This window comes from Bactrocera neohumeralis, chromosome 2, assembly GCF_024586455.1.
Source record: "Bactrocera neohumeralis isolate Rockhampton chromosome 2, APGP_CSIRO_Bneo_wtdbg2-racon-allhic-juicebox.fasta_v2, whole genome shotgun sequence".
In the NCBI taxonomy this organism is placed as follows: domain Eukaryota; kingdom Metazoa; phylum Arthropoda; class Insecta; order Diptera; family Tephritidae; genus Bactrocera; species Bactrocera neohumeralis.
The window spans coordinates 5,560,960-5,570,931 of record NC_065919.1 but is presented as its reverse complement, the minus strand read 5'-3'; the positions used below and the strand labels follow the sequence as shown (position 1 = coordinate 5,570,931).

The following is a 9,972-nucleotide window of genomic DNA, read 5'->3' as shown; positions in this document are numbered from 1 at the left end:
TTTCTCTGAGTCTTTTAATGATCAAATGCTCTCACTTCAAATTGCAAATCGAGTTTTCGGCTGAAGGTCTTAAAAAATAAAGTTTCACTAATTTCCTATACAACAGAAAGCTATAAAAATCAAGCAAATCCAACTAGCAACGAAGAAAAGGAGGAATGAAGAAAAGAACACACACAAAAAATTAAACGGAGAGATTTAAGTATGGCTCGAAACTAACGAGAGCTAACGAACAGCGTATAACTCTCGCAGCGCAATTACGAGCAACAAAGTAAGCAAAATACTGTTTGCAATAGAGCCCCGGACAAGCACAACAAGATAAATAGAACGCCAGTAGGATTTGGGCACCTCAAGTAATGAGCTGAACGAGCCAAACGTAAATTGTAAGAAGCGCCAGCGCAAGCATCGGCGTTCGAGGCATTTTTACTCAATTGTTATGTTGTTTTTAAGGTGAAACTTCGTTGTGTTTGTTGTTTTCATTATTTTTACCGTTAACTCAGCACTCGTTGCAGAGTGAAAACTCTGCTGCGCGCGCATAAACAGCATGACCGGCAGCGGCGAAAAGTTTGCAAAAAACTTTTTCAATTTTTTTTTCTGCCGTTTCTTTTATGCTTTTTGCCACATGCGCCGAAGCTGCTTGTAAAAAAATGCTTTTGTTTCAGTTATTTTCAATCATAAAATATTCACTACCCATTTTAGGGATACTTGTAAAAGTGCAAGCAGAATGCAGTTTCGTAACGCTGCACGAATAATGTAAATATTCATGGAGGTAAGAAGTTGTAAGAAGACAGCAGTATGCACTGCCGGTACCTATGCGAGCGCAAAGTTGCAAGCGCATCGTGAACTGGCTTTAAATATACTTGCTGGTATGCCAGGAGAAATGTGAAAGGTTATAAAATGCAAATAAAAAGTTAAGAAATAAGAAAGAGAAATTATAAATACATTTATGAAAAGCACTAAGTAACAGGAAAGATACATCACCAAAATTTTAGTATGCTTTTTGGCGCTTCCGACACTGAAAAGCACAAACGAACAGACACATAAGTGGGAAATCACCTTTATATATGGTCTTTATAAGGAATATAGTTGGTGTTATGAGTTAAGACAACGCTAACGGCTCAATTTGATATCCTATATATATATGTGGTAAATAACAGGCAAATTTAAAATTGTCTATAAGTTCAAAGCAAGTACGAAGAAGCGTAAATTTGGCACGGAGTTAATGAACTGCCATATGTTATGGAGTTTGCTGCTGACGTGAAACTAACAACAATTGAACTCAAAATATTTATATTAAATGCATCCAACTGTGAGCTGCCCCCAGTTTAAACACTCTTTTTTCTGATTCTTACTATTATTATATTTATTTCAATTTGCACCTTAAGCGCCCTTTACTCATATATTATGGAGTATTCCAAATATTATCAGTTTCCAACACGACTACTTCGTCCCAATTTAGTTTCTTAGGTAAAACCTCCTCCGGTTCATTCGGCAAGTCTATCGTCCAAAATTCGTAGCTAAAAAATTCAGAAAGATACATGTCTGCTGGAGAAATATAATGAAAGGCCATTGGATATTTTGCAAGACAATCTCTGCACTAAAAAAAGAAAAAAATTTCTGGATTTAAAATTATTAAAAAATATCAAATCACACAATGAGGAAAGTTGTCTTACCGAACGTGGATTATAGAAGCTATAATTGAAATACCAATTTGGTTCATTTATCAACTCAGGCATAAGTACCATAAACGGCGCGAATAAATAAAAGCGTGCTTCGCCATGCACATCGCGCGAATCACCAGCGATCACATCCACAGCACGAAAGCATTCACCTATAGCCACATCATCAGGATTATAGTGATTATTAATATCACAACCACTTTTATTAACAATGGCCGATTCGACGAAAAGTCGCACTGCTTCCCGACTTGAAACAAAGCCACTACCACCAGACATATAGACCTTAAATTATATGAAAACTAATAATGATAATAAAGTATTCTACATCAAGGATGATTGCAAACCTGATCAATTTCATGTAGATTAGCCTTAGAAAACTAAAAATTATTTCAAAACAACGCCGTCAAATTTAGATATAGTCCGCAATCAGGCAGACTGAAATGTTTATACTGTTTCTATGAGAAAATATATGAACATACATATATGCTTTGTAGTTAGACAAAGTCGAATGAACATTCAAATAGAATGGACGAAGAATAATAGGACACTGAATAACACAATCGACCAAAAACAACACTGGATGATAAATGGTAACATCGGTCACCATTAATTTCATATTAACCTTAAAGGTTATAACAAAGGCATGTAAAAGTTTCCTACTCAGGCTTTTATCTCTTATCATTTGCACTAACTTACCTCATCTTTTCGTCCGCCATATAATAAGTTATATCCAAAGTAAATCGGCATATCCGGACTATATGCATATAGAAAATAGCGCATGTTTTCAATGTAGGCGTAACTGTAAATAAAAAAGAAGGAAAAGAGATGACTATAAATGTTACTCATTACACTATTGACTAACTAAATTGTAGTCTCTTAATATGACAAAAGTGTAAACTAACGATTAAAGATAAGATCACGCATCGGGAACAAATTTTTGACAAAATTTAGAAATTAAAACACAACATTGGAACACTCCATAATGACAACCTAAATAGTTTACACCGGAATATTTTTTTTCTACACAAAATGAGCAGTAAGCGAACGTTAATTATTTTTGTCTCACTTCGTTACAAAAAAAAAATGTTGATAACTCACGCATCATCATCAGCCTTGAAGAACCAATCTGTCTCATTAGCATACTTTTCGTAAATTCGCTCGAATGCTATTCTCATTTTGGGCCATAAGACCTCGTATTTATCTTCCACTTCGCTAATAACTACAGTCTCGCCCAACTCTTCGTCATCTTCCGAGGTGACGAACAAAAGCCGGTTGCAATGTTTTCCCCATGTACGCTTTATATGTATTGCCCTGGTTCTGTGATTCTTCGGCGTGGTCATAATCCAGCAAAGTATACGTACTTCTTTATATAACAGCTCCGCTAAGTCTGTATTATTTTGCGTGGCATTTTCTGCGAATACTTTTTCTTCGTGTAACCAACTTACTTGCTCCAAACTAGTGATATTGTGTCTATAACTCAAAAATGCCGCTATTAATGCAATTTCTATAGTCACAAAGGCGAGACGACGGTAAAAACGTAGACATTTCTTTTGTTCTATCTGTGCTATGTTCCCTCTCTGCTCTGACATTTTTGTTATGCAGTTCAAATGGAACTAAAATCGTTGCCAAGTGTTTTCGGTGCGATCATTGTCGAAGCCATTAACTAAATTGTTATGTAGTTGCTTGGCTTGTTATTTTCCGCATGATAAAAATATTTTATTGTTTTACATGAACATCTGTGATCGCACATATGTACTTGCATTTTCAAAACTTTTTAATCAGCAGCGTCTATTTAAAGAAGTGCACATCTAAGTAAGGACTGTACCGAAAAGAAAATGCATGCTTTCAATTCAATTTTCTCATGAAGTAGCCGTTTGATCCCGTTAGAAACCGCGATCGGTCCTGCTTCTATTGTTTTTTCTTTCTCCGTAATTTGTAATATCATCGCGATGGCTCGAATCACAGAGCACGTGCCTAGGCAAATTGTGCACAATTACTGCACTGAAAAAAATATTTCATACAGAAAGCTAGCAAAACGGTTTAAAGTCAGTGTAAATGGTGTAAAAAATATTATAATTAAGTTCAATGAGACCTGTTCTCTTAAATATATATAAAAAGGTGGGCCCTAGTGATCCAAATCTTGAAGCAAAGGTGTTGGCCTTAATAAACCCAAACAAAAAAAGCTAAATCCAGTGCTACTATGATTCAAAGAAAGAAGCAAAGAAATAATTTAAAAACTTATAAAAAACAAAAGATTCCCAAAAAAGTCAACGTCAAATAACAATAGGGAAAACAAGGCTACGGAAGTTGTACGGATGTTTGCTAAAAGATTCTGTTGAGTGTGTTATAATGGTAAAAATGGACTCAAGAACGTAATGTAGGTCCCCAATTCTATACAAAACCACAAGATGGTACTGTCGACCAGTCGGTCTCAACAGTTCAAATAGAAAAATTTGGCGAGAAAATACTCATCCGTCAGGATATTTGCTCTTGCAGCCTTAAGACCACTCCATTTTTCACAAAGGGTACTATATCGGCCGACAATTATAAGAATTAGTGTCTAAACTGTTGCCTAATACGATTTTATAACAAAACCCATTGTGTCAACATTATTTTGGCCCGATTTAGCTACTGTGCACTACGCTCGTTCCACTTTGGCTTTGTTGAAGGATAACAATGTCAATTTGGTTAAAAAAGAGGAGAACCCTTCAAACGCTCCAGAATTTCGCCCGATAGAGAAGTATTGGGCAATTGTCAAACGAAACTTGGACAAAGATCATCGAGTTGCCGAAAACGTCGACGAATTAAAAAAAACACTGGCTTAAGGCAAGTCGAGTGAATAATTTTTTTTACTTACTAGTTTTAATTCAAATTGGATAAAAACTCTTCTATTTGTTATTAAAAAAAGTTAGAAGCAAAAATTAATAAAATCCGTTACGTTACAAATAAAACATTGTATGCAGTTTCTTTTCGGTACAATCCTTATATTCACATCTCTGTCGCTATCTTCAAGAAAATGCAAAGTTTTAAAGTACTGATTGTGTTTGAAATAGTATTCGAAACGGAATGTTATACTTAGCCCCCGAGATAGCTCAAATTTTAGTGTAATATAATCGAGCCAGACAATAAATGCAAATGTTTCGTCCGATAGATTAAAGCTGAATAGAATACGAAAACTCGTAAAACTATTTTGCAATGTACAACGTATTGCCAGACTATTTGAATGAACTTCGTACTTGGATTTCAGTATTTCAGTCTTGCAATACGTTTTTACTCATCAATAAGAAATAATAATAATAAGCACTTCCAAAAAATTTCAGTAGTATCTCTAGTCGGCAGTATCTCATTTTATTTTTAGCTTCTTATCGGTTGGATTCCAAAAGCAATACGAGTAACTTCAATTCTATTTTCTTTGCCCTCAGATGCCAGTCGACCTTGTCAGAATCGTGCTTCATTCATACAATGTTACGCCATTCAAGAAATAATTTGCTCAGCATATACCTGTGATTGTATTGTCTATTACCACTTTTGGTAATTTTAGATAACACTGAAACACTGCGCCAAGTTTGCTGATAACGGAACGATTGAAATAATGTACCATATAGGAACAATGATCATAACGTATATGTGTTGCTAAATTCTATATTCGTGTGACACTTAAACATATACACAAAAATTTACTACATACTATATCAATACATATTATAGATTTATAAATAAGAAATAGATAAATTTATATAGCAATGACACCTCCAAGCGTCGAGTGGTAATGTAATGGGTACATTGAGGGAGTAGGAATAACAAAACATCAAAAACTTATAAACAGCATCTCAACTGCACGGAGCACAAAAAAACATTTAAGCGATGTGTAGAAAATATATATCCTTTTATTTTGCTTTTCTTTTCAAGTTCTTCAATTGAATGTGGAATTCCTTGCTTGGCAAAAAAAATAAAAATTTCGAACAGAAGACATGTTATAAGCGTACATCAGTATTTCTACCTTATCTAACATATTAACCAACGGAGATAATTAATGTAGCAAAAGAAACTAAACTGTTTAAAGACTTATTCACAATCAGAAGATGTCGCCTACAAAATTCAATTCAGTTAAAATTTGAAAATGTCAGTTCGTCGGCGCATACTCCAGTATCGTCGCATATTCTTGATACTACTAGCGGTAGTCTCCATCGTTTATGTGTATTTGGAATATAAACGTAATGTGGTGAATTCGAAAAAGTTTACTTGGCTTACCGGAAGAAAACCAAACATTAATGAATCAGCAGTGAAAAAAGTTGTCAATGGAGCGGAAAACAGCTTAGCTGAGCAACTAGCAGATGAAGTGCGCATCCTCTGTTGGGTAATGACCAATCCCGCCAATCACAAAACGAAGGCCATAGACGTGCTGCGAACCTGGGGCACGCGTTGTAATCGTTTAATATTCGTAACCTCCGAGGACACTGCAGAATTGGGTGAAACATTTGTTCTGCACAATTTCACTGATAACCACGACGTACTATGGGTGAAAACGAGAAAAGCTTTTAAGCATGTTTATGAAAAATATGCTAATGAGATGGATTGGTTTATGAAAGCAGATGATGACACGTAAGTTTTTAGTAGACACATGTACATCGATTTATATTTGCTTACACACGGTCAGTTCTATAATGTCTTTAGCGATATGAACTCAGCCTTCGATAATGTTATAGACGGTATTTTCTCTTCGCAAAGCATAACAAAGTTCAGCCCATATTGTTATTTTAAAAGAGTGGTGATCGGATTTAATAACAAAAATATGCTGTGGGTACCATTTTGTTTATTCTCAAAGCAGAATAGTTTCTATCAGACATAAAGGTCGCCCAGAATATGGGAGTTAGTCACCAAACCGTTTTAAACCATCTGCAGAAGGCTGGATACACAAAAAAGCTTGATATTTGATTTTTGAAGCGGATGGTGACTGGCGACGAAAAGTGGATCAGATGCGACAATCTCAAAAGAAAACGATCGTGGTCGAAGGCCGGTGAATAGTCCCAAACAGTGGCCAAGCCGGGATTGATGGCCAGGAGAATTTTGCTGTGTGTTTGGTGGGATTGGAAGGGAACTTTGAGCTGCTCTCATACGGCCAAACGCTTAATTCTACAATCTACTGCGAATAACTGGACCGCTTGAAGCAGGCGATCGACCAGAAACGTCCAGAATTGGCCAACAGGAAGAGGGTGTAGTATTCCACCAGAACAACCACAACCAGACCACACTTCGTTGATGACTCGCAAGAAGCTACGGGAGCTCGGATGGGAGGTTTTGTCGCATTCACCATACAGCCCGGACATAGCGCCAAGTGATTACCACCTGTTTCTGTTCCTGTCCATGGCGAACGACCTTCATTGTGTGAAGTTGAACTCAAAAGAGGCGTGTGAAAAGTGGCTGTCCGAGTTCTTCGCAAATAAGAAGGGGGCTTCTACGAGGTGGGTATTATGAAGTTGCCGTCTAGATGAAAACAGATTATCGAACGAAACGGCGCATGTTTGAGCTAAATCCGATCACTGTAACACTTTTTATAAAGCATTGAATAAAAGAGCGGAATGGATATTTAACAACCTTATACATATATGAAATAGGGCTAGGTAGAGTTCATGCTTCGATCTCATGGATTAATATTGATCCCAACGTAAGGTAAATCTTCTAAGGACTCGAAGCGACACATACCAAAATTAAAATGAGAGACAAAACGCAAGAGCTATATAATTTATTACGCAATATTTCACCAAGCTTTTCTCTTAATTTTTGATCCATCATGGCAAATCAGATGGTGCGACTATTTGAGCAGTTGGTATATAATGATTTTCTCAAGCTAAAGCTTAAGAAGACTATAGTTCAATACATCATTTTATCGAACCCAAGAGTATCCGTTTTGTACAGTTTAAAAAATATCTTTGTGCTTGCCTCTGAAGACATAATGTATTATGTGCCCGAACAATACAAGCTGGCTGTTGGACTATTTTTCGCTCTCTTTCTTTATATCGCTCTTATATTAAATTCCACAGGTTTTACTCGAAATCGATAAAGTATATTATTGGCAACTAAGTTTATAACAAAAAACTCATCAAACACTAAGACGTTAACTTTGTGTTGTGTACTTATTCAACCTAGGTACGTGCTCGTAGAAAATTTGCGTTATTTACTCTATACATATAGTCCGGATATGCCGATCTATTTTGGACACGACTTTAAGTATGCGTACCAAGTGAAAAATGTAAGTCGAATTACTAATTTAGATTAGAAGTTATAAGCCATTGATACCAACATTGATATGAGAATTGTTATTATTATTTTCGAAGCATTACATGTCTGGCGGTGCGGGATATGTGCTAAGCCGCGAAGCGCTGCATCGTTTTGTTAATGCAGCCATGCCAAATAGCGATTTATGTCCACCTGAGGATAACCTTATAGCCGAAGACTGGGCGATCGGTATGTGTCTACGCTCTGTGGGTGTGCTGCCTGGCGATTCACGTGATGCACACAACGAACTGCGTTTTATGCCTTTTGAACCACATACGCTCTTAACTGGAAACTATTTTGATGACGCATTGTGGTATTTCTCATATGAAATCTATCACCCGCGAGTGGTAAGAGAATTTTATTTTAATTTTATTTTTCAGAGAGTGTTTTTCTCTTACATTATTTAATATATACACATATATAAATATATATCTTTTTGCAGTGTCAAAATTGTTTATCAAAACACGCCATCTCTTTTCACTATATGACAAAGGAGGGTATGTATTTAACTGATTTCTTCCTATATCAGTTCAAATTATATGAATCGAACCAAGAGAAGGAAGTCCTGCCAAAGAAATTACGTTTGGATGAAGTAAAGATACCAACTCCATACAATGCATGGGATGTAACTGTGAATTAGCAAATGAAGAACACTAGATTACACCCCAAATATTTTTACTTTTCATAAAAAAATCGTGTAAATTGATCCCCGAAATATATTAACAACGTATAAGGCTAGCTAATATTTATTTTGACAGGTAGCCAGAAAAAAAAATTTAATAGCAGAGAGGGGTAAAACGTCATTTTAAAGAATTTCGCTGTTATGATGGTTACATATGCGCCACAACTTCCAGCATATCCGCATTTTTTCCCAAACTCAAGTGTTTATGTATGATCGAAATTGAACTATTTTCTGTTCGCACTAAAGAAGCAATAGAGATTAGAATGATCGCTTTTGTGTGCATATCGTAAAAACTTAACAGTTTACAACTCTAGAGTTTGCTATCCTAGACACTCATCACCAAATGCAAAAAGCTCGACAGAGCTTCAAACTAATATTACTGAAGCAAAGTTGAGCTTTTAAATGATAAGCTCTCTTGAAAGAGCTTGACATGATGAATGGCTTCCGTTGGGCTGAGCAAACCAGCGTTAGATATGAATAAGTGTATCGATTAATCGACAGTTTCTCTTTCAACAGCTTTTTAGACTTTTGCAATATATTTCTACAGAGAGTATAATAGTTTTGTGCACCTAACGGTTGTATGTATCACCTAAAACTAATCGAGATTGATATATGTATGTTTGTAGGGTTATGAACGATCAGGATGACGAGGAATTGAAATCCGGTGACTATCTTTCTGTCTCAACAAGAACTTAGCAGACAGGTTCCCTGGCGTAATTGTACGACTGCCACGCCCACAAAACACCATTAATTGAAAGTGTATCAAATGTCATAAGTAAGCCTTAAATTAATGTACAAATTTCAAATTTAGCACAACAAATCTCATTGAACGGCTAGAAAATTTTTCACAAGTGGGCGGAGCCCCGCCCCCTAAAAAGTTTAATATATAATTATATATAACTAATATTTTCAACCATTCTTAAGTAAGTGTGAAAAAAGGTGAAATCGAATTATAATACTGCCCACTCCCCATATAAGGGTTTTCTTAAAAACTTATAAAAGTGCAATAAATCAATAAATGACTACATCAGAGAAGGATTTATAGAACCGTTGTCATATTCCAACTATGGACGTGGCACCATTCACAATAAGGTGAAAATCGATATCTCATCACTTACTTGTCCGCTATTAAGCAAATTCTGAAGTGTAGCAATTGTCAAGCCCCTAGCTTCAGTTTTTCGTATGATTTTTCTCTGGAATACCCCAAACATTTTGGCTGGTGATTAGAAGCTGTTATGAGACTGCGCCCGATAGGCGATAATTTTGCACCGGTTTTTTCGTGGGAATGCTGTAAGCATAGTCATTTTAAGGCCCCTTGCAGCCAATGCTTTTAAATAT

General features: G+C 36.1%; 2 protein-coding genes across 2 annotated transcripts; one reads left to right on the top strand and one right to left on the bottom strand.

Annotated features, from left to right (window-relative positions):
• Nucleotides 1-1,270: 1,270 nt before the first annotated feature.
• On the bottom strand, nucleotides 1,271-5,643 carry LOC126750810 (glycoprotein-N-acetylgalactosamine 3-beta-galactosyltransferase 1-like). The gene is made up of 4 exons (XM_050460542.1): nucleotides 2,775-5,643; nucleotides 2,373-2,475; nucleotides 1,671-1,958; nucleotides 1,271-1,594 (listed from the first exon to the last, which is right to left on the bottom strand). The coding sequence occupies exons 1-4, from the start codon at nucleotides 3,263-3,265 to the stop codon at nucleotides 1,400-1,402; spliced, it is 1,077 nt and encodes a 358-aa protein (XP_050316499.1). The 5' UTR covers nucleotides 3,266-5,643; the 3' UTR covers nucleotides 1,271-1,399.
• Nucleotides 5,643-9,110, top strand: LOC126750811 (glycoprotein-N-acetylgalactosamine 3-beta-galactosyltransferase 1-like). Its single transcript, XM_050460543.1, has 4 exons — nucleotides 5,643-6,278; nucleotides 7,824-7,926; nucleotides 8,012-8,299; nucleotides 8,395-9,110. Exons 1-4 carry the CDS (start codon nucleotides 5,797-5,799, stop codon nucleotides 8,590-8,592), a joined length of 1,071 nt encoding a protein of 356 aa, XP_050316500.1. The 5' UTR covers nucleotides 5,643-5,796; the 3' UTR covers nucleotides 8,593-9,110.
• The last annotated feature ends 862 nt before the right edge of the window (nucleotides 9,111-9,972 follow it).